General features: G+C 35.4%; 1 protein-coding gene across 1 annotated transcript in view; it reads right to left on the bottom strand.

Annotated features, from left to right (window-relative positions):
* LAMA2 (laminin subunit alpha 2) overlaps positions 1-25697 on the bottom strand; it is a 660685-nt gene that overhangs the window by 13024 nt on the left and 621964 nt on the right. Inside the window, exons 56-59 of the mRNA XM_049771159.1 lie at positions 24179-24327; positions 14810-14986; positions 14413-14581; positions 199-311 (exon numbers count right to left, since the gene is read on the bottom strand). Coding sequence (XP_049627116.1) covers positions 199-311; positions 14413-14581; positions 14810-14986; positions 24179-24327 — 608 coding nt within the window. The remainder of the gene's footprint in view (positions 1-198; positions 312-14412; positions 14582-14809; positions 14987-24178; positions 24328-25697) is intronic.

Below are 25697 nucleotides of genomic sequence, written 5' to 3'. Positions count from 1 at the left end.
ACTTTTCATGTCTGCTGATTTCCTAAACTTCATTTCTCAAGCACAGTCACATATAGTCATTTTAGACTGTAATCTATCAATATAAAAAAGCTTACCTTACTAGTTAATAAAAATAATTGATTAAGTTTATTAATAAACTGTAAGTAGGCAGCACTTCCTTTGATCAATTCTTATATGTTATCTCATAACAATACATACTTGTTTTTCACTTTGGTGTCATCGAAAGCAATTGCAACGTGACTGTTTTTCGAAAGGCCAAACTGCTTGCTCCCATTCAAAAGCGCTGGTTCTGACTCTGCAGCACAAGGACCCTACAACACAGGGAAAGAAAAGGCATTGTGGAATTCAGTCTTTAGAAGGTAAATGTGACAGTCTGTTATTAGATTCACTTAATATTCTGGTAAAATTGTTTGTTTAAGGAAAACTCAGGCCTGAGGATGTGTGACTCAAGGGGTAGAGCTCATGCCTAGCATGTGTGAAGCTCTGAATTCTATTTCCCACATAACACTTCTCCTCCAGCATGAAAGAGGTAGACCTTGTCATCCTCAAGCACATGATGGGACCTAAAGCACTGCTTAGTGAAAAATACTCAACATCAGACCTAAACTGCATGCAAAAGCTTCTGTGGGGGAAAAAAAGTAAAGAAAAACAGAAAAGGGGCTGGAGCAATAGTATGGCAGGTAGAGTATTTGCCTTGCACACTAAAATCAACCCAAATTCAACCACCCACATTCCAGATGATCCTCCCAAGTGCCACCAAGAGTAATTCCTGGGAGCAGAGCCAAGAGTAGCTCCAGAGCACTACCAAGTTTGATCCACAATCAAAAAGCACAAAAAATAAATAAGCAAAACAAAAGAAGCAAAAGAAAAAAAAGAACCAAATAAAAAGCATCTCTTTTCACCTCTGTACTCTACTCCATAGTTGGATGTCGTATTCAATCTTCGAGAATGTGAATCAGTTTTCTGAAACCACACACTTGAATTGCCAAATGAATGTACTCAAAAACATTTATTGATTAATTCATGTTTTTATTATCCTCAAAGGAAAATATTGTCTCTATTTCTGAGAAAACTGAAATTTCCTGTTCATTTTTACTCTATTAGGAATGTGTTTCTTAGAAGATTGAACCGGGAAAATGACAAGATAGCCATGGGAGTTATAAGAAGAGAAAAATGATATTTTTACTTCCCCACCTCTTCTCTATCTCTCACTATATTACTTTTTCGTGAAAATTATCGGTCTAGTAGAAGACTGCCATGAATTTAGACTTTCAAGATGGTCTATCTAAACTTGCAAGTCAGCCCATTCAGGCCTTTAGCCAGTTGCTAGGCAACCCAGAACATTAAAAAAAAAGTAACCCATCATATGCCATTTCAACTGCCACTCTTCAAAGATCAACTTTCCAGGGTGCTTTTGAGGGAGAGCTAGGTGTGGGGTTGGCTTCAGACATGTTCCCTGTGCTGCCACTGGGTTTAGTGCTCTGCTGTCACCCTCTTGAAATGATTAATAACTTTTGAACAAGCATTTCCACTTTGCTTTGTGTCCTGCAAATTATGGAGCCAGCCCTGGCCACGTGGACACTATTTGGCTAGTCACGCAGGGGTGGCGAACAGGATTTTGACCCTCACTCAAAATGGCAAAATGCAATATGTGTTTAATAGATTATTGTTAAAATTAGATGCTTTTGTGCGAGTGTTTGTCAGTTTTGGCAGGTTACTGCATGGTGTGGCTCTCTGACTCTCACAGTTTAAAATTTTGGCTCTTGGTGTCGAACTTGTTCGCCACCCCCTGGCTAGTGGAACCCTTTGCTCAATAGATAATCAAGACTCATCAAATCGCTAAAAGCCACAATTTCTTTCCCTGTTCTCTATTTTCACAAAATAACTCTATGTTCAGGCTGCTTAGAAAGTCTTTCAGGACAGACAGTACATAAGAAAATAAATAACCTGCACACTCTCCACAATACATCTGTTTTTATGAACTGTATTTAATAGTTCTGAATAGGCCACTGGCCCAGTGAGACCTGACTCAGCTGAGGTATTCAAACTGCCCAAGGCAAGCTTTTGATTCAGAATGTTCCTCCCAAATAGTGTGCCTTAGAGATGACTCATAAGCACACAGGAAATTTTTACTTCATGGGGAAAGCCTTGCTGTCTTTTCTCTTGAGCTTAGCCAAATGGAACACTCTGCCACAGCAGGTAAAAAGGCTTTAAGTGTTTTTGAAATGCTATAAAATTGTTCTTCATGGAAGTATTTCCCTTCCTGCTTCCCAGGAGATGGTCAGTTGCAAAGAGCAGACTGTAGCTGAAATTCAGGCAAATATGCAAAAACCCAGTGGAGAGAACAAGAAAATGACATTTATTGGCACAGTTGAATGGTTTCTCTAGAAATCAACATGTAACACCATTTTTGTTACACTATCTAAAGGGGAAAAATAAGACCAATATGCAAAGGCTCAGTAGCTTAATTTCACAGTCTTCAAAGAAGCTATTAATAGAGTTCAGACAATTTATCAATCATTTTTTATGTCCCGTGTCTAGGATTATCAAAACAATCATAAGTAGTACACATTCTTGCTCTAAAATACTTATCATAATTCTATCTGCTGTAAGTCTATATGGGGTAGAATTTGGAAAACGCATTTTTAAACCTCTAGTTCTTAAAATGGAGACATTAGGAAGGTGAATGGATATTTTAGAGGGAAGAACAATGTGTATAGAATAAAAGGTCACCACTACTACATTATTTCCTTGTTATTTTTAGTATTGTTGTTACACTTTTACTTAGTACATAGCACTGCTAATATAGAAGAACTTTTCTAAGACTGTTTTACACAATTAAGACAGCTATTATAAAAATTAACACCTGTTGCAGTGGGATCTTTTGTTTTTCTATATTATGACTTTGGCCCGAATACCATCCTTGCTGGTAACCTGGACAGATTCATATTTCCAACATAGGTACTGAGTTAAACTGTAGGTTTGATGGCATTTACTATAGATTATTTCATTGATTTTATTTGTTTATTAACCACAACTGGCACTGTACAGGGCTTATTTGTGGTTCTGTACTCAAGTATCATTTCTGGCAGGCATGAGGGACCACAGAGGATGACAGAGATTGAATTCTATGTGCAAGCACATGCCCTACTATGATTCTAGCCTCCAACTATAGATTATTTTCAATGAAAATGCACCTGCATGGCTTTTTTTTCTATTCTAGATAATTTTTTTTAGCCAGAATGGGACATGGACTATGTATAAGTCCTTAAGATAAAATTCACCTTGAATTTAGGAAATAGGGTGCCCCAGAAGGGTGCCTATTGCAATTTGGCAACAGATGGAATGTAAAAAGCCAGGAACAAGCAGTGATTACAAAATCAAGAAATGTTCTTAGATTGGCTGATGTCAACAGGAAGCGATAAGAAACAGCTCCACTCTACAGGTAACCACAAATATAAAACTACTCTACTAAATTCATTGTTTTTTTTTTTAAAAACACACAAAGTGACTTGGAATGTGGTGTTGGTATTATGTGTGTGAGAAAGCATTATTAAGAGTATTGCAAAGCATATTAATTAAAAATAATTAAAAATGATAAACATTTAAAATAAGATAAAAAAAAACACCAGAGCCTACAGAGATAGAATAGCAGTAAGGGCAATTGCCTTGCAAGTGGCCTACACAGGATCAATTCTGTGTCATTTTTATGATCCACTAAGAACTGGTGGGTGGTTCCTGAGTGCAGTGCCATGAGTAACCCAAGTACTGAAGGGTATTGGCCTTCAAACAAACATGCAAAACAAACAAAAAAAAGACCCCAAACAAATCAAAACCAAGAAAATCACCCAAAGCGGTATTTACAGTCATGAGTATGCTATATATTAAGGATACTGGCTTAAGAAAACTGTTATCATTTTTCTTTATAAAATTGGTAGCTGTAAAAGGACAGAAAATCTGTCTAAGCAGACTTCTATATGTACTCTCTAAGAAGGTAAATGAGAAGACGATTTTCAAACTAATCCAATGATGTGTTTGGTGTAAGTCTTGGTCTTACCTATTACATGTCATTTAGATAGTATTGGAATTGTTTGCAATCACTTTATTCTGGATAAAATGAGCCTCACTCTACCTAGGCCAGGGGTCTCAAACTCGCGGCCCGCGGGCCGTTTGCGGCCCTCCGTACAGCATTTTGTGGCCCGCGGCTGGCCTTCAAATATCGCAGTATTCGCAATTATTCGCTTACCGAATAATCGCAATAAAAATCGCATTAGTAAGAAAAATATCGCATTAAACATTCGCATACTCCGGTATGTTTAATGTGATATTTTTCTTACTAATGCGATTTTTATTGCGATTATTCGGTAAGCGAAATCCCTTATGCGGCCCTGCCTCACCCCGACTTTGCCTCCTGCGGCCCCCAGGTAAATTGAGTTTGAGACCCCTGACTAGGTCATGTGTTGGAAGACATTTACTTAGCAGTTAAACTGATGGACTTTAACCTCCTCTTGCTTCTTCAAAGGATGGAGTACCTCACACTGTTGTTTAAGCATTTTTTCCCACATATATTTTAGAAGAATATGAGCCCAGTGATTTTCAAACCAATAAAACCTTCTTGCTTACCATCTAAGAGGAATAGCAAATCTTTAGCGAAGTTTAAGGATGTTTTGAAGAATGATCATTCTAACATGTATCTTCATAATTCCAGGTAAGTGAACTTGAGGAGAGCCATTGTTTTATGGAAGTGTATTTTACAGGAGCTATTTTGGAAACACTGATCTCGCTTTGTATGGGAACAACAATAAGGAAAAAAAAAAACCCACAATCTCAGTAGCCACTCATCAATCTCAACATGTTACAATCCTGCCACCTTGTGGGGATTCTTTAAAGTGCTTCTAATGCATATAGAGAAAACGTGATATGAAAGATGGCCTTGAGGCACTCTCACTTCTTATTCATCTCAGCTTGTCTGATGATAAATTATAGGTGATAGTTGGGGAGTCTCACGTATCAGGACACCTGTTGAAGTGGTGGAAAGAATTCAGAAGGAAGCTTGGCCTCCTAAAGCTAGGTTTAGGCTTATGAGTAATGAGCACAGTGGCTTCATGTGAAGAAAGAGCATCCTCTCCCTCACAATGAATGCCACTTGCTCAATTTTAGATCAGCATAAAGATGCAGCAATCTCCAACTGCTGACAATTTAGAAATGAGTGACTGGTCTCAGGCTAGCCCGTGGTTGGTACAAAGCAGAGATTAAAATTGCACATATCACAACAGGCACCTTTGTTCTTGAAAACACTCAAAGACAAATGATTATTAAAATGGCTTCATTTTCTTCTTTCATGCCAAATATGGAATCAAATCACATCTGAGAAGTTCATTCTGTTTTGTGTTGTTCTTTTTTTTAATGAATTAATACTAGTGGAACCTTTTCTTTAGTGAGCTCTCACTTTAATGTTCTAAAATAGCAAACTTCTACTTAAATTATTTATTAAAATTAAATTGTTAATTTTTAAAATACAACTTTGGGGAGGTAACCATTAGTAAACTATAATTTTCACAATAATTGCTAGATAAAGTTTTTTGCAATATTTAAAATGTATATAATACATAACATATAAGCTCATAACAGTATCTAATCAGTGTGTCCTTTAGCTTAGATTGTAATTCTTTTTTGCTGGTTTTTGTTTGTTTGTTTGTTTTGTTTTGGGGCCACACCTGGCTGCACTCAAGGGTTACTCCTGTTTCTGCACTCAGAATTCCCTCTTGGTAGGCTTCGGAGTCTATATGAGATGCTGGGGATTCAACCTGGGTCTGTCCCAGGTTGGCCATGTGCAAGGCAAATGCTCTATTGTTGTGCTATCTCTCCAGTCCCTAGACTGTAGTTTGTTAAACGTTTGTATTATAAATGCTAGATAGTTTTAGTTTGCTTTTGCTTTCTTGCTCTGCTCACTCTTGTCATCCTCTTCTCAAAGAAACTTGAGTACAGGGACTCAGCAAGGATACTTACATTAATCTTCTTAAGCTTTCATATTTTAAACTTGAAATACCATGATCATTTTTAAATGCAAGTCAAATAAATATGCATTCAATATCTTGCATATAAGTCCACATATATTCTGCCAGAACACTTGGTTTAAACACTACCCATACTTTCAAGGAAATTTTCAAAGTCTGACAGATTTCTATAATTCAGGAAGTCCCTACTTTTATTTATCCCATTCAACTGCCATGATCAATGAGAAATATCTAAAATATTATATGTAATATTATAAGTCTGTTTTCAGCTCTAAGTGAACTAAGGAATGACACTTAAGTACAAAATGAAGAGCACACTACTCTATGTTATAATATATGTAAAGTTCTCTATGATCTTTAAGTTCTTACAAGCATTAATAATAGGATTAACACAATCCCTTTCACAGGCCAGGGCATTATCAAACCACCCCGGAGTCTTATGAATATATTCCTAGTGTTCATGTTGATGGCTGGAGGGGTGTGATGGGCAGAAATAAGGACAATAAATTATAAAAAAAGAGAGATTATTTCTGTCAGTTGTGCTAGAGCAAACTAAAAAGTTGAACTTAATTCTTCAATGCAATGAACTTAATTCTTAATTCTTCAATGTATAACAGTAGAAGTTATGATTATAAAAGAAAAGAGTGAAGATTACAAAGAATGAAAAGCTCAAAAGAGGGCCCAGAGAGATAGCACAGCAGTGTTTGCCTTGCAAGCAGCCGATCCAGACCAAAGGTGGTTGGTTGGAATCCTGGTGTCCCATATGGTCCCCCGTGCCTGCCAGGAGCTATTTCTGAACAGACAGCCAGGAGTAACCCCTGAGCACTGCCAGGTGTGACCCAAAAACCAAAAAAAAAAAAAAAAAAAAAGGAAAGCTCAAAAGAGTATAATCACATCAGGTTGGTTTGTGTCACTGTTTAAAAATAAAATAATAATTCCATTTTTAATTCTTGCCTTTACATTAAAATTGTAAAAGATAACCACAGGAAGAATGGGGTGCTAGAAGGTTGTAAAATGTTATGCATGAAGTAATTTCTGTAATAGCACTGTAAACCATCAAGAAAGGGAAAAAGAAAGGAAGGAAGGAAAGAAGGAAGAAGATGAAAGAAAAATAGAGAAAAAGAAGAAAGAAAGAAAAAGAAGCAAAGAAAAGAGGGAAGGAAGAAAGAGAGAGAAGAGAGAAGAAAGGAAAGGTGGGAGGAAGGAAGAAGAAAAAAGGAAAGAAGAAATAAAAGAATAAAGCAATTTGTCATGGGGCAGGTAGAAGGATAGAGGGCAACTGGGGACACTAGTAAAGGATAGATAGGTTTTGAAACATTGTATGTCTGAAATGCAATCACAAATAACTTTGTAAATCATTGTGGCTCAATTAAAAATAGGAAAACATAAAATAGTTATTTCTATCAGTCATTATAGTACATAGTGCTTTGCCAACAATGTATGTTTCTTCCTTATCATGATTTTTGAAGTTATATTTCTTTTTATTTATTTACTTATTTATTTGTTTATTTATTTATTTATTTATTTATTTATTTTGGTGTTTCTTACTTTTCAATGAATTACATTTGTAACCTACCAGAATTCATGGAGTACAAATAGATGGATCAAGGAACTAAAAATAAGATGCGTGCACCATAGAATACCTGGATTAAAGTTTTTTTTTCTCAATTACCACATAGAAGAGAGAAAGGTGCACTCACCATGCCCCGTACTTTTAATTGGAAAAACATAGTTATAGCATAATTGAGTATGCCATAATGGTGGAAATACACAGCTTTCATTTTCCTATCAAAATAAAATGCTTTTAGAATATATTTTTATTTTAAATTGCTCTATTTACAAAATTGTTCATTATTGGGTTTCAGTACCCCATCCTTCATCAATGCTTCTTCTAGTCACCTGTCTTTCATTTTTCTCCTACTGTATCTCTGCTTTGCCTAGGCAGGTGATTTGCTTCTCTCTCTCTCTTTCTCTCTCTCTCTCTCTCTCTCTCTCTCTCTCTCTCTCTCTCTCTTTGTCACTCTGTCTCTCTCTCCCCCCCCCACTTCCTTTTTGACACCGTGGTTTTCACTATTGTTAATACGGTGCTTGCTTGTTAAGTTTCCCTACTTTCAGTATCGAGCTCTTCTCCAGAGTGATCAGTTCCAGCTATCATTATTCTAGTAGACCTTTCTCTACTATAGCTACACTCACTGCTCTTTGTGGCTTGCTTTCTACCCTGGGCTGGGTATTAGTACTATACTATCTCATGCTTTTCTTATATCTCACAAGTGAGTGAGCTTATCATTTCACTTCATGCCCATCCATGTATAGGAAAATTTCATGACTTCATTTTCCTAACAGCTGCATAGTATTCTATTGTGTAGATGTACCACTGCTTCTTTACCTACTCTTCTTTTGTTGGGCACTAGGGTTATTTCCATATTCTGGCTATTATAAATAGTGCTGCACTGAACATAGGAGTGCAGAGGACATTTTTGTATTGTTTTTTTTTGTGTTCCTGGGTATATCCCTAGGAGTGGTACTGCTGGATCATATGGAAGATCAATTTCTACCTTTTCAAGAAATGTCTATATTATCTTTAAAAGAGGCTGGACAATTCTGCATTCCCACCATCAGTAAATGAAAGTCATTTTCTTCCCACATCCACGCCAGTACTGGTTGATTTTTTTGTTTTTATTTGTTTTGTTTTCGTTTTGTGGGGTGTGCTAGTCTCTGTGATGTTAATGATATCTTGTTGTTTTGATTTGTATTTCTCAGATAATGAGTAATAAGCATTTTTATGTGCCCCTTGGCTATTTTTATTTCTTCTTTGAAAGAAATGTCTGTTCATTTCCCCATTTTTGATGGGGTTAGATATTTCTTTCTTGTAAATAAGTGCCTTCTATATCTTAGATATTAACTCCTTTTCTGATTATTGTTTGGTAAAAAGTTTCTCCCACTACGTGGGTAGCCTTTGTATTCTAGTCACTATTTCCTTTGAAGTGCAGAAGCTTCAAAGTTTAATGTAGTCCCATTCATTTATCTTTGCTTTCACTTGCTTGGTCAGTAGCGTTTCAACCTTGCAGATGCCTTTAGCTTCAATGTCATAGAGTGTTCTGCCTACATTTTCTTTATGTGCCTTATAGTTTCAGGTCTGATGTCTAGTTTTTTAATCCACTTGGGTTTTAACTTTGTGTATGGTATTAAGGAGAGATCCGAGTTAATTTTTTTTTGCATGTAGTTGACCAGTTTTCCCAGCACCTTGTCACACTTTGTATTTCTTGTTCCTTTAAAAATTAATTGATCATAAACCTATGGGTCCATCTTTAGATTTAAAGTCTGTTCTATCGATCTAAGGGTCTGTTTTTATTCTAATACCATGCCTTTTTTTTTTTTTAATAACTACTGCTTTTAGTACAGCTTAAAGTTGGGGAAAGTGATTCCTCCTATCTTTTACAATTTTTCTCCAAGGATTGCTTAGCTCTTCATGGATTTCTCCATATGAATTTCAGAACTGTCTGATCTTCTTTGAAAAATTTCATGGGAAAAGTCTTTAATTTATAATATAGCTGTTCTTACCACCTGATTTATTTCTTGCAAAGACTTTGATCTCTTACTTTTACTTTTTTTATTCCTCTTTTGGCTAAAAATGATGATCTCTAATTCATCTTTGTATTCAGGGGACTCTTAATATATATCTATTAAAGTACAGATACCCTTAAAATCAAATTACTACACGGACATGAAGATACACACACACACACAAACACTAAGAAAAGCTAATTAACAGAGACTATATTCCTCTTTTTATGATCTGAAATTCTAAAATACTATACCACTTTATATAGATGAAAATTCTAAAAAACATTTACTCTGATTATATATTCACTATAAATATGTGATCAAAATAAATGTAAGGCAAATATGGTAACTACTACACTACAGAACTTTTGTTTGTTTATTTGTTTTGGGGTCACATCTGGCAGTGCTCAGGGGTTACTCCTAGTTCTGTGCTCAGAAGTTGCTCTTGGCAGGCTCGGGGGACCATATGGGATGCCAGGTTTTAAACCACCAACTGTCCTGGTTTGGCTGTGTGCAAGGTAAATGCCCTAATACTGTGCTATCTCTCTGGCCCCTGAAACTCTTAAGGTTTGTATAAATATACAAGAGAAAAGAAGTTAGAAGTTTAAATATAGGTACTCTGGGGTTTGTTGCTACAAATAGGGTGTACAACCTTAGACTCTAGCATAAGTTCTAGGGCTTTCTTTCCTATTCTCAAAATTGAGTTGAAACATTAGGTCTCTCCTAACACTAATGTTTTATGATTCTTTTTAAACCAACCCAACTCTTCTCTGGCTTTTATCTTCTAAAGAAATGCTTTGTTTTGGAAAAGTTAAAATATCTACTGCTGAGAGAAAATAGAAACTTGAATTAGAACAGTGGGTTATGAGAAAACTTAAATGAATTAAAACCTACAATTCCAGATGGGCTGATATCTTTATTTTCAGAAAAGAGAGATGTAATTTCTAGAAACTACAGAGGGCTATGCTTCAAACTTTTTCTAAAACAAAGTCTGTGTCTGCATTTAGAAAAGAAAGGTGATCACTGGGGATCAGCAGGATTTCCCACTAATAAGCCATAGCAAAGTTCAACATGGACTAGCTGAGACAACTTACTTAAAAGGAATTTGAGAGATATAAAGGCTCTTGAAATTTAGCTGGTGGACTGTTGTACCTGAAAAGACCTAATGGTGTGATTTATTTGTTAAAAATATTAAAACAGTCTCAGGTGTATTAATAGAAATATAATAAAAAAAACTAGTGGGAGGAAGAAACCTCTGTTTGCTCAGCTGAGCACTATATTTGGATTACTACAGTCTATTATGTGTGCTAGGTTTTCAACAGGACATTTCAAACAAAATTATTAGTCAATGGAGATCTGGGAATTAGAAACTAGGTAACAAAAATATTAGAGATACAATTGTCAGTCTCAAAAAAGAGAAGACTACACACTACTTTTAAATCATTGAAATGTATGAGATTTTTATCTTATCACAGAGATAAGATATAAGATTACTGGATTTAAACAATGGAAACCAAATAATTGCGGAGTGGTTATAGGAAAAATATTTTGCCCCACTATAACAAATAATTATCTAATAGCCAATGCCTAAAATACATGTCAGTAAAATATCCAAGTAAAGGCTGCATGTCCATATTAAGTATCAAACAAAAGATTCACTTATTTAAATGGCAATTGAATGAGATGATCTCAAGAATGCCAGTGTCCAGTATAATTCAGAAATAAAATGAATTGCTTAAAATTTAAGATAAATAATAGATATTATCTTTATAGATAAATTATAAATTTATAAATTCACTTATAGAAAAATAGTCTTATATGTAGCCATTTTGGGTCAGAATCAAACCAGTTTAGTTAATCTGTAATGGTCTAATTTTGCACAATTTTAGTCATATTACATGCAAGAAAAAAGGAGGATCATTAGAACTTTGCTTTGTTGGGAGAAAAGCCCAGCATGAGAGTAGTATTGTGAAAGTGCTTAGGAAAGATCATCACAGCATGGAAGCACTTAGTTATGGGTTAGGAAGATACCAACTAGTTGAAAGACTCAATGTGACTGATAACCTTTTACTTGTTAACTGTTTGAACATAAATTAGTATTTTTAAAAATTTTTCTTGGTTTGTGAGCCATATTCAGTGACTTTGAATTTAGGAATCACTCCTGGCAGTCTTGTGAGACCATATGGGGTGTTGGAAATCAAACCTGGATTGGCAACCACCTTACCTGCTGTATTATTGCTTTCATTCTGAACATAATCTCTTTACTTAAGCAAGGCTAATCATGATTTCACTATTGTTAATTAAATTAAATTTAAATTAAACAATCAATAGCTTGTGGTGATAAAATGAAATAACCATAAATTTCTTGATAGTACTGGACATAATTATGTTATGTCCATAACTTATTCAATAAATTCAGAAACTCCTCACATTATGTGTACTACTTCTTCCCATTTTTAAAGATATTGCACATAAATTATCCTACATGATTAATTCAATAATCTCATGTGGTCTGCAAGTTAGTTCTAATATTCACATTTTGCAAAGAATAACATGAATCATAGATATTGCCAATGTTGTTGAAACATAATTAGTTAACTTCTCATTTTAGAAATGTTTCTAATGAAAAGAAGCAGACTGGCTTAGAGAACAACTAATTCCATCATGAAAATGAAAGAAGCAAGCCTAAAAGTTTTCAGAATCTTTACTTAGGAAAACAGGTTTTCTTCCAAGTGGCAAAAACAATGCTGTATTTTCAAGAGTATAGGGGGGTTTACCTTTTTTGATATACTAGCAATCAGAACATAAATTGGGACTGGAGAAAATAATTTAAACTATGTAATGAGAACCTAAAATTTATTCTTTATTTGGACTAATAATTGTTTTAAATGTATATTTAAAAGAATAAACAAAATGGCAAGATTGTTTGGTATTCTATATAGTTTATACTATTGAAAAGCTCAAAATCAAAATTGTACACAATAGGGAACTATATATAATTTATAATTTATTTATAAAGATAATATCTATCATATATCTTAAATAGGGTGATAGAACACATTGTACAGCTAGCAAAATGCAGGAATGAGGACCTGGATTGAATAGTATGTACCAGTAGGCTAATATTATTATCCTGTCATTTAATGGTTGGTAGTGTGTAAGTTGGACAGGCTGATGAATTTTTATCAACTCAATTAAAAATAAGAAGATGATATATATCTTTATAGAGCTATTATGAGAATTACATGTAATATTGAGTGAAACTATTTATCTGGTGGCTGACACCATAATAAGCACTTACCACTTATCATAATATAGTAGCCGTGACATTTATTAAGTGTGTAGTGTATGCCAGGTATTTAACAAACACTACATTTTATAGTCTTATAATAGTCTGACAAATGTGTTATTGATATCCTCTTTGCATAGATGAGGAAGCTGAGAAATAGGTTGTTTAAGTAGTTTTGCCAAATTTACCCAGATGACAGAACTTATACTTTAACCAAGGATATGCCAGAAGTATATGAACATTTTGTTTAAGTATGTGCATATATGCTTATAATAATATAATCACATTAGAGACATATATACATTATGCTTTAAAATATTATTGATTAGCACTTTTAAGAAATAAAACTAAATTTGGGACCAGAGAGATAGCTTGGAGGTAAGGAGTCTGCCTTCCATGCAGAAGGACAGTGGTTCGAATTCTGGCATCCCTTATGGCCCCCCGTGCCTGCCAGGGGTGATTTCTGAGCGTAGAGCCAGGAGTAACCCCTGATCGCTGCCGGGTGTGACCCAAAAAACAAAAAAAGAAAAGCTACATTTTATATTTGGGGCCGGAGAGATAACATGGAGGTAAGGCGTTTGCCTTTCATGCAGGTCATTGGTTAGAATCCTGACATCCCATATGGTCCCCCGCACCTGCCAGCGGCGATTTCTGAGCATAGAGGCAGGAGTAACCCCTGAGCGCTTCTGGGTGTGACCCAAAAACAAAAAATAAATTTATATAAAATATGAGATATAATACATAAACTATGAATAAACAGTATTGAAAATTGATATAGTTACTGTCTTAAAAATCTCTTGAAATGTTCATTTCTATAAAAGTGGCTACTTCTCTGCATTCTGATTTTTTTTTTTTTTTTTTTTTTTTTTTGGTTTTTGGGCCATACCCGTTTGACGCTCAGGGGTTACTCCTGGCTATGTGCTCAGAAATCGCCCCTGGCTTGGGGGGACCATATGGGACGCCGGGGAATCGAACCGCGGTCCTTCCTTGGCTAGCGCTTGCAAGGCAGACACCTTACCTCCAGCGCCACCTACCCGGCCTCATTCTGATTTTTTTTTTATCAAAACTACATACTATTTTATAAACAGGAAAATAAAAAAGAAACATGTTTATAAAAAGTACCAGAGAGATAGAATAGCAGTTTAAGTATATGTTTTTCATGTGGCCAACTCCAGTACAATATAAGGGACTTCATGATCTTCTGAGTATTATTTCATGGTGCTACACTGTAGGCCCCTTAGTGTTGTCAGAGTGATCCAGATGATGCCTGGCACCACAGGATCTGAGCATTCTCAAGTTAATGCATTAAAACAACAACCAAGTTGGCTGAGACTCATAGGATTATTAGGCCACCTGAGCACCACTTAGGAAACCTTCTACAGGAAAAAAATATCAAAAAAAGTCCTAAAGAAGAATAGGGTTTCACAGTCCAGTTTTTCTTCAGGAGTAGAAGTAAAGTGTTCTCAATATCTTGGAGAAAACGTCTTAAAGTGACCAGAATTGCAGAGTAAACATTATGAAGCAACAGATACAAATACTCACATGTACCAGAACTGGGGTGTCTGTAGGGAAGGCCGGAGTGGGAAGTGGCTGAGGCTTGATAAATAATTCAACTGGACCTACACCATCTTCATCAACAGGGGGTCTCTGCTGGGTGCAACGACCGATGTCTGCATTCTTGAAGGACACAGGCTGCGCAAAGTCCATGGGGCTAATGGAAAATAATAATGAAAAGAAAACTTCTCTTTTTAGTTTTCTTTTAGTTCATTGTTTTCATATAATTAATCAATTTCCCTTGTCATTATTTATAGGCCATTTTTTAGTTTTCGGTGTAACTTGAAGATTCTCATTTTTACTTATCCTCATGGTTTTGGATAATGATGCAATAGTGATTCATTAGTCACATAGATACAAAATTGTAGCAAGGAACTTCACTTACACTGAGTTAATGACAAGGTTCCAAATACACCCTTCAAAAGGAGGGATGTTTCTGAGAGGTGAAAGCTGAAATTCAGGCGGAGCACCCCCAACGAAAAGCTTTTTCACTTCAATGGCTTGTTCTATTGTCAAGTCTTGCATATGCCTTCTCTCTTCGTCCACTTGAACAGTAAAGACTCTGATGAAACATCAAATATTACAGTGTTTTAAAATGGAATTCCAATACATTTGGAAATCAAGCTCTTTTTCTTTACTTTTTGTGAGCCATGTCATAATTGGAAACTTTACAATTAAGCAACACATTATATCTCTCAGGATCTTGTCCCTCTCATTAACTTGGATCATGCCTTCCTTGTTAACTCTTCTCAAAAATTTACTGAAACAGGCAAATAGTGTAGCTGCAACATTAGCTTCTGGTGGAGTTAATGACTGGTTCACAGTCCAAAATATGAGACTGTAGAGAGAGTAGGCTTTTGTGTTGTCTAGTAATGTCTAATAGTATAAGGCTCAATGGGTTTAGCACAGCATGAGCTCACATTTTCATTTGCTCTTTACTTCTTGGTTAGTGCTAGCTACTATCTTCTTGCTAGGGGACAAACTGTACTCTGGAGAACTTACACTGAAGAAGTTAACAGCAAACACAGGACATTTTAGAAAGAATATGGCTACTGATTTTGAACAGATAACCAAGCAAGAACACCATGCAAATTATTTCTTGGAATAATTTTCCTTAGTGACTTGTTTCATTAATTTTTCTAATTTGTTTATGAGAGATAACTCACACACGACTAACTGAGGCCCTTAAACTACTTATTTAAAGTGCTTCTTGGATCTGAGGGCAATAAATGAAAATAATAAAAAGAAACAAAAATTTTTGATGATAAAACACTACATTTTTTCTGTTATTCCAGAGGCAGGTTTGGAGTGTCAGTTCTAAGAGTTAGCATAAGGCTATTAGTCATAAGTATTAGTCACTAGCTTGAGGACTTTGAAAGGATTACTGAAAACTCACTTCTTCTATGGAGAGAAAAACCAACATACTTATGTGAAAAACTTAATCCTAAGATACCATTTTACTTGGTCATTTAAGGAAGGAAAAAATGTAGAATTAGATTCAATGAACCATCTAAGCATGGAGGCAATGAGTAATCAGTCCAGTTTAGAATAAATCAGAAGAAAATAATAAAAAAAAAGTGATTTTGTTGTAACTCAAAATGAACAATGGATTCAAGAGGTAGGGGAGGGGATTTAATTTCAATGAACATAGGGAAAAGTGGAAAAGTAGGAATATATTCTACAATTCTGAAAAAATATATTCACAAAAATCCAGTGGTCCAACCTCATTACTAAGATTATTGTATGTTTAACAGGGCATTATCTCAATAAAATTAGTTAGATTGAGAAATACAATACCATATGATTCTTATATATAGAATAAAAAAGTGTGTTATTTTATTTTATTTTATTTTATTTTTTTTTTTGGTTTTTGTGCCAGCCTCGGTGACACTCAGGATTACTCCTGGCTATGCATTCAGAAATCACTCCTGGCTTGGGGGACCATATGGGATGTTGGGAATCTAACCGCGGTCCATTCTAGGTTAGAGTGTGCAAGGCAAACGCTCTACTGCTTGTGCCACTGCTCTAAATTCTAAAAAGGATTTTTAAAATAAATTCACAAATACTGAGAACTCACTGGTTAATTGTCAGGGTTATGGAATGGAAGAAAGGTGAAATAGAGATCAGTTGATACAAATTTCCAGTTATAAAATAAATAAAGCATGAGATGGAAAGTACAACACAGTGACCATAATAAATAATTCTGTATGTTATTTTGAATGTTGCTGAATATATCTGTAATGTTGTCATCATAGAAAAAATATTATAACAAAAGTAGCATGATTGATTTTGCTATATAACAAAATATTGAATCAAAATTACCAATGAGTTACCTATTACATATAGCTTTATCTGTGAATCATGGAATATTATTTATGTAATTGAAATAAATAATATTAGTACATTGAAAAATAATTTATGGTTTTATGAAACATTTAGAAAAATTTTTTTGATATAAGCAGATCACTAAGAGCCACCCCTTACTTTTTTATTATTGCAGTGAAAATGTGTAGAAAAAAAATATCATTTGAAGACCCACTGTATTTCCAACAGTAGAAAATATGAAGAGATATCACTGAGTTTTAATATTAGTAAGAGCATTGTTAGAAAACTTGCTGAATTTTGTTTATATTTCACATTCTAGGAATAGCAAAGTTAATCCATTTATTTAGTTCTTTGGTGAAGAGGATCATTAACAACATGTTCATTATGATTCTGGTGTGTGTTCTGTTTTCTAAGTATCTGTTTACAAGTCTACATTAAGGAATATTGGAGCAAAAAGCAGCACAAATAGTTATCTCTTTAGTATCATAGTAGTTTTATTATTTAATTATAATTTAAATTATTTGATTATTGTAATTTCATTATTAAAACTTTCTCTACTTACATTCTCTTTATTATTTAAAATATTGCTTTAAGTTTTTCTCTAAACCATTACATAATAGAATTGTATAATATTAAAAATGTTAACATTTGTGAATACACGACATTTGAAATTTATCTGAAAAAAATCTAAAAACAATGATTGCACATATTTTGAATGGTAAGAAAGAAATATTCAGGTCAAAATATCAATATTATAAATTATTATATAAATTAAGATATACTTATAAAATTTCTCATTCAACTTCATAGTTTTTTGTTTTTTGTTTGTTTGTTTGTTTTGGGTCACACCCAGCAGTGCTCTGGGGTTTTTCCTGGCTCTATGCTCAGAAATCGCTCCTGGCAGGCGCGGGGGACCATATGGGATGCCAGGATTCAAACCACCGTTTTTCTCCATGCTATCTCTCCAGCCCCAAGTTTTTAACTTAATTCTCTACCTCTATTGAGAAATATTGGCACAACTATGGTAATATACATGCTTATAAATGTAGACAAGGCTCTTATAGCTTACTGTTTCTATCCAGTTAGAACTCTTGACCACTTATGTGGTCTCCAGAAGGACTAGAAGGCAAAAAGACACAGAAGAAAGTGGTCACAGGAGTGTCATTGAATTAGATGTCTGTGTCTGAAGTGAGGTTTTAGGGAATCAGGGTTAGAAAGGAGGAAGAATGAAAAAGGGAATGAAGAGTGGCAGAGGGGGAGAAAAAGTAAATAAATACCCTATAAAATATAATGATTTTTTATATATTAAAGTCATTATATTAGACAGAATATTAGACAGATAAATGATATATGATTCTGATGGTCAGAAGTGTTGGGAGAAATTAAATAGACTATCACAGAGGGCCAGAGCAATAACACAGTGGGTTTGGCATTTGTTTTGCATGCAGTGACCCAGTTCAATCCTTGGTATCTCATATGGTCCCCTGAACCTGCCAGGAGTGACTTTTGAGTGCAGAGCCAGGAGTAACCCTTGAGCATAGTCAGATGTGCCCCCCCCAAAAAAAAAGACTATCATAATCTACATGAAGTACATAAATCTTTGAGAATACAAAGAAAGATTACAATAAATAATTGGTGAATAAAAATGAAGGTATTGAAGCTTGCCACATCTATGATTATATCAAGACTTTCATTTACTAAACATGTGATTTTGACCCAGCAGTTAATATTTACTCATCTGTGATAAAAGCATATACATACAGATCACACTTACAATTAGAATGATTGAAGTCCTGTTTTACACAGAGCATGTCAAGGAATGCTTATATAAAACATTTATTTTAAGTTAAAATTTTCTTATTTCTTTTATTCCTGACATCACTACCACAATTTACAGGGCAATATACCTGATATAATGAAAAGAAAAAGGAAAAGACAAATCTACAACTGGTAAAAGTCCTCATATAGCAAGGTGGCAGGCTACAAAATTAACACAGAAAAATCAATGGCCTTTCTATACACCAATAGTAATAAGGATGAAATGGACATTAAGAAAACAACCCCATTCACAATAGTGCCACACAAACTCAAATATCTTGGAATCAACTTGACTAATATGTGAAGGACCTATACAAGGAAAACTATAAAACTCTTCTCCAAGAAATAAGAGAGGACACACGGAAATGGAAACGCATACCCTGCTCATGGATTGGCAGGATTAACATCATCAAAATGGCAATACTCCCCAAGGCATTATACTGATTTAATGCCATCCCTCTAAAGATACCCATGACATTCTTCAAAGAAGTGGATCAGACACTTTTGAAATTCATTTGGAACAATAAACACCCTCGAATAGCTAAAACAATCATTGGGAAAAAGAATATGGGAGGAATTACTTTCCCCAACTTTAAACTGTACTACAAAGCAATAGTTATCAAAACAGCATGGTATTGGAATAAGGACAGGTACTCAGATCAGTGGAATAGGCTTGAATACTCAGAAAATGTTCCCCAGACATACAACCACCTAATTTTTGATAAAGGAGCAGGAAATCCTAAATGGAGCAGGGAAAGCCTCTTCAACAAGTGGTGTTGGCACAATTGGATAGCCACTTGCAAAACATTGAACTTAGACCCCCAGCTAACATCATGTACGAAGGTAAAATCCAAATGGATTAAAGACCTCGATATCAGCCCCAAAACCATAAGATATATAGAACAGCACATAGGCAAAACACTCCAGGACATTACAGGCATCTTCAAGGAGGAAACTGCACTCTCCAAGCAAGTGAAAGCAGAGATTAACAGATGGGAATATATTAAGCTGAGAAGCTTCTGCACCTCAAAGGAAATAGTGCCCAGGATACAAGAGCCACCCACTGAGTGGGAGAAACTATTCACCCAATACCCATCAGATAAGGGGCTAATCTCCAAAATATACAAGGCAGTGACAGAACTTTACAAGAAAAAAACATCTAACCCCATCAAAAAATGGGGAGAAGAAATGAACAGACACTTTGACAAAGAAGAAATACACATGGCCAAAAGACACATGAAAAAATGCTCCACATCACTAATCATCAGGGAGATGCAAATCAAAACAACGATGAGATACCACCTCACACCACAGAGAATGGCACACATCACAAAGAATGAGAATAAACAGTGTTGGCGGGGATGTGGAGAGAAAGGAACTCTTATCCACTGCTGTTGGGAATGCCGTCTAGTTCAACCTTTATGGAAAGCGATATGGAGATTCCTCCACTGGAAATCGAGCTCCCATATGATCCAGCTATACCACTCCTAGGAATATACCCTAGGAACAAAAAAATACAATACAAAAACCCCTACCTTACACCTATATTCATTGCAGCACTATTTACCATAGCAAGACTCTGGAAACAACCAAGATGCCCTTCAACAGACGAATGGCTAAAGAAACTGGGGTACATATACACAATGGAATATTATGCAGCTGTCAGGAGAGATGAAGTCATGAAATTTTCCTATACATGGATGTACACGGAATCTATTATGCTGAGTGAAATAAGTCAGAGAGAGAGAGAAAAACGCAGAATGGTCTCACTCATCTATGGGTTTTAAGAAAAATGAAAGACACCCTTGAAATAATAATTTTCAGACACAAAAGAGAAAAGAGCTGGAAGTTCCAACTCACCTCAGGAAGCTCACCACAAAGAGTGATGAGTTTAGTTAGGGAAATAACTACATTTTGAACTGCCCTAATAACGAGAATGTATGAGGAAAATGGAGAGCCTGTCTAGAGTACAGGCGGGGGTCGGGTGGGGAGAAGGGAGACTTGGGACATTGGTGATGGGAATGTTGCACTGGTGATGGGTGGTGTTCTTTACATGACTGAAATCCAAACACAATCATGTATGTAATTAAGGTGTTTAAATAAATTAAAAAAAAAGAAAAAAAATCCTCAGGAATGTACATCTAATTGACTACATTGCATTAATCACTTTGCACTTTTGAAAACTATGGCTATAACAGTCTTGAAAAAGAAGGGTTTCCTGTTTAAGCTGTAATAAATTTTCAGACTATGGATCATAATTCCTTCTGTGGCAGAATTTTACAGTTACTCTAATGGATTTGGGGTAGCTGTCTCAAATTAACCTGCAGCTTTCCTGACAATTCCTCGCTCTTTCTCCTTCTAAGAATCATAGCCCTTTTTTGTTGAGTTTCTAGAACCTTCTGTTACTATAGCCATCACTTCTATTAAATCCATAACCACTACCATATGGAATGCTCAAACTTCTGCTACCAGGATTGACCCCTTTCATGTTTCAACAATTTGATTGCTATTGAACACTATAATTTCCAAAATCATTATAGTTGTCACCACCACCATAGAGACCACCACCAAAATTTTCACCTTCATGGCACCTAACATATTCCTGTCACCTTGACCATATCTACCACCTTGGTTTCCATAGCCTGGACCTCTATTACCATAACCTCCTCTACTACTGTAACTAGGACCTCCACTATAGTTGCCACCACCATCACCAAATCTATTATACACATATTATATACATTATATAGAAATTATACACACCATCACCTTCTCTACTTCTGCTGCCACCATCTCCACCACCATACCCTCTTCTTCCACCAAAGGTTCCACCATGGCCAGTTTCCTCCACCACCTCCAAAATTACCTCCATGACCCATAAAGTTGCCAAATCCACCTCCATAACCTCTTGCATTTCAGCAGCCTGCATTTCTTACTTAGAAAGGGCCCTTTTCTCTTCACAAATATGCCTGTTGTTAATAGTGTGGTATTTCTGAACAACAATTTTATCAACTGTTTCATGATCATCAAACGTTACAAAAGCAAATCCTCTCTTTTTTTCACTCTGCCTGTCTTCCCTAACTTCTATGGTTTCAATTTTGCCATATTTTCAAGTAGTCTCTTAAATTTTATTCTTCTATGTTTGCTTTAATACCACTAACAAAAATTGTCTTCGCTGTTGGATAGGCACCAGTCTTTCCAGGCTCCTCTCTAGAAACAGTTCACTTTGGTTACACTACTCAACCATTAACCTTACATATTCAAGCACACATTACTGCATCCATCAACCTCTTCAATACATGAGTAAATCACAAAACCAAAGTGTCTGGAACATTTTGTTTGTGTTCTCTTATCTCCACACAATCTGCAAATGTTCCCCTTTTCTCTTAAACTATCATCTGTAGTTTCAAAACTCAAACTGCTGATAAACAGTTTTCTCAATTGCTCTGGTTCCTTCGGATCATTGGCCTTCATTTTTGAGACCAGACTCGCCTCTTCAAATTCGAGTTCAGTATCTATATAAAAGATTTTTTTAAAAAGTCTCTGGATGTTCTGAGGGCAATCTCTGATCAATCATTTGACTGTAGCACTTTAAGGATGGGTAGGTTTATTTATTGTTTTAACCTTAGAGTGCCTAATAAAACATTGGTAACAAATATGTTCTTGCTCTGCCATAGACTTCATAAATATGCTCTAACATGTTCGATACATTATCCTTTAATTAACAGTGAATGGCAAAATTGTTTGTGTATATGGCCAATTAACTGAATGACCAGTTTTTAGTGATGTACTCTTTACTGAGCTTAATCCAATAAAGGTTAGATTGATGGCCAACAGCTGTGAAGTTGGCATAATAAAATGTCCTTCTTAAAGAAACACCTGGTAAAAGGACACCTATGCACATAATAGCACAGCTGGGAGAATTAGAATTCTTTCACTACAGAACTGCATTTTTCAGATAGTTTTTTCATAATTGACAAGTTTCTCAAATATTGACATAATTTCTCAAACCTGTACTTGCTTACTGAAATTGTCTAAAGACTTTAAAATTATTTCCCACCCATATCTTCCCACATTTTGGAAAGACCAGACTTTATCCTAGAAGACTTATCAGGTCAGTATTCTATAGCATGTAATTTAGATTTAAATGAGAAAATTTAATTTCCATTTCTCACTGTGACCATGATTAAAATGTCTGATTATTAAATTATTAAAGTTTTGAGTTTCTCCAAGTATTTATCCATCATTTTTCTTCATCATGGTTTCTAAATATTTTAGAAGAAAGATACTCTGCAAGAATATTTAGTATTAATTCTGCTCACAATCTAATGCTGTATACAATAAAGATCCAAGGAAAGATTTATCATTTACTAGAAGAAAAGACATTCTCATTACTTTTCTAAGCAACCCATAGGTTATTCTTACAAGAGGAAAATATTTAAATGTTATTCTTTAATTATAGAATAGCTTTTACTTATTTGAGTATTGGCTATATTTATACTGTAACTGCATTTAACAAATGCTTTCTGAGTTTGGAGACTTCATAAAATCTTATTTCTAGTTTTCTTTGTTTTTGTGTTTTGATTTTTTTGTTTTATTTTTCACTAGATCTTTAGTGCAATAAACAAAGGAAATGAGTAAACTGCAGGTTTGGAGGTGTTAAAGTCTCTGGGCTTCTCTCTCTTTTTCTAATTGTTCTGCATTAATTACATCTCTGAGTTGGATTAAATAATATTTTGATGAAAGCATACAAATGACTTCCCAAGTATGAATTCTGTAAGTATAAAGTTCAACAATATCAAAATGTGACCAGAGGACAAAAGTGGAGGTTCACGGACCGTTTAGTGGTGCTCGGTGCACTGCCTATATCAATACAGTAGACACTAACAGCATGCTATCTTAACTGTGTTGCCTAAATTATAACTAAAAAAATTAAATCCTACAACATTTAGGGTAAACGAGAAAGTAGGATAGCTCATTGCCTTATGCAGCATTGGGAAGCACAGAGCTCAGTGAAGCTGGAAGGGGGTGGTTTGACATCCAGCAGTGAGTGGAGAAAGGCAGCCTCTTCTCACTGCTCTCCACTCTGTCCCTTACACAGCTGCTCTGCAGAAAGTCACACGGTTAGGAGGGGGTAGCATCCATGCATGTTCAGCAGGTCCTCCAGCTGCTGCCACCCTCTGGATCAGTAACAGGCTTCTAAGCAGCTGCCTTAAGTACTAGGGAACCTGAATGAAAAAGCAGCTGCCAAAGGCTGCTGGTTCCAGCTGAGCTATTCTGAGCCTCTCACTATGTGCATACATTATTTGGGAAGAGAATATTGAGATGGACAGAGGGAGGAGTCTTTCAACTCTATAGCTTCAAATAGGCGCTTGGGTTTCCCAAAGATGAAAAGAAGAGCTTCAGAGAATTAAAAATGTTAAGCAAAGGACTCCTAAGGGTCAAGGTAAATGGGTCTTCTGAAATAAAAATGTAAAGAGGGAATTAAGTTACCCCAGAGTTTTGCAATGCATTGTATATCCACACACACAAAGGTTCTGTCAGAGACTAAATGCTACCAAAAAGAAGTTCATGTTAGTTATGACAGTAAGTACTCTAGGGCTATTGTTACCCTTTGGTTCTCTCTACATGAACAGAATGTTCTCTCCCGTCGTGAAACAGACTTGGCTCTGGTTTGATGACAATTTTCCTCATTGTTCGTGCCCCTGTGGAGAGATGGACTTCCAGGCGGCCCTTGTTCAGGAATATCGCATAATAGGCCTGTAATGGCAAATGGTGATGCAAGATTAAAGAGCAGTCTAATTTATGACTTCACCTTAGTGTTTGCTTGACATAACTGCAGAATCCTTCTCTGAAATGTTACGATCATTTTCTAAAGAGTAGTTAAGACCATTTTCTAAAACAGAGTATTTAAAGTCACTGGAGAGATCTTTTAATCACTGACCATTTTCCGCTTGTTAGATCATGTTGAAGATGGATGTAATAATACAGCAGTCTCTGCAAAGCACATTTGTGTTACTAAAGGTAGCAGCTGTACTTGCATGAGGCTTCAACTTCCCCCAGGCCTTCAGGAAACAAAGCGTGTCAACAAAAATTCTGCTCCCTTGTATTTACAAATGGACAGCCAGCTTTTGGAAATCTGATCTGACACTCAATCTCTTGGCATTTTGAGTGTTTAGATTTCAGTTTGTTTTCTGAGCTGGTAGAACGGATCACTATCACCAACATGAAACTTGTCTCCTACATTTAGAAAGAAGGAAGACTTTTTTTTTTAATCCACAAACATGACTGCTTTCTTCTTGCTCCTGTTACTATAGAAACCAGTGTGGTTTTGAGATCAGATGATGAACCCTGGGGAGCTTGAATGCATCTTTCTCTCCAAATCTGATGCCATGCACATTCCCTTTCTTGTGGAACAGGGGGTTCCTGCTGCATTAGGCTCACATGTGTCTCCAGAATTGTGGAGGTTTCAATAAAAAGCCAGTGTTTCCAATTATTTAATAAGTCTTCAACACAGCAGAATATCTAAAACAAAATGTCCAAAGGACCTGCAGGATTTATGCTTAGAGTCCACTAAAAGGGTTACAGAAAATCACTCAGCTCATTAAAAAACTTTAGTTGATGGCTTGATGCTGCAACATCATTTTACAGAACAAAATCATGAATAATACTAGGGATATCAACATTGTGCAAAACAAATGCACATTTAACAAGCAACATTCTAACCACACAGTGGTTAGTGTGGTTAGTGTGACTAAAATAAATAACTTCTTTCAGATAATTATTTATGCTGAGACTTAAAACACCAAATCCTCATTAACAATGAGCATGTCATTTCTAATTTACTTTATAGCAGTATAGTTAATGATTTTTATTTTTGTTGTTTTAAAATAACCATGTTTTGTTTAAGAATACTACTGAAAGATGGTTATTCAAGATGGAGGAAACATTTGGCTCCAATTAGCATTGCTTAATTATTTGACAATAGTCAAGGAATAAATATCCATTTCTAGTAGAAATTTATTTCAGAGTACTTATCGGATCCTCTTGCACACACATATACATTTTTAGATATAACTTGTAATAACAATTTTGATTCATTTTTTTAAAAATTGTTTAAAAATACATTT

This window comes from Suncus etruscus, chromosome 4 (assembly GCF_024139225.1).
Source record: "Suncus etruscus isolate mSunEtr1 chromosome 4, mSunEtr1.pri.cur, whole genome shotgun sequence".
Lineage (NCBI taxonomy): Eukaryota > Metazoa > Chordata > Mammalia > Eulipotyphla > Soricidae > Suncus > Suncus etruscus.
The sequence above is the reverse complement of the archived record's forward strand: the minus strand, read 5'-3'. Positions and strand labels throughout refer to the sequence as shown.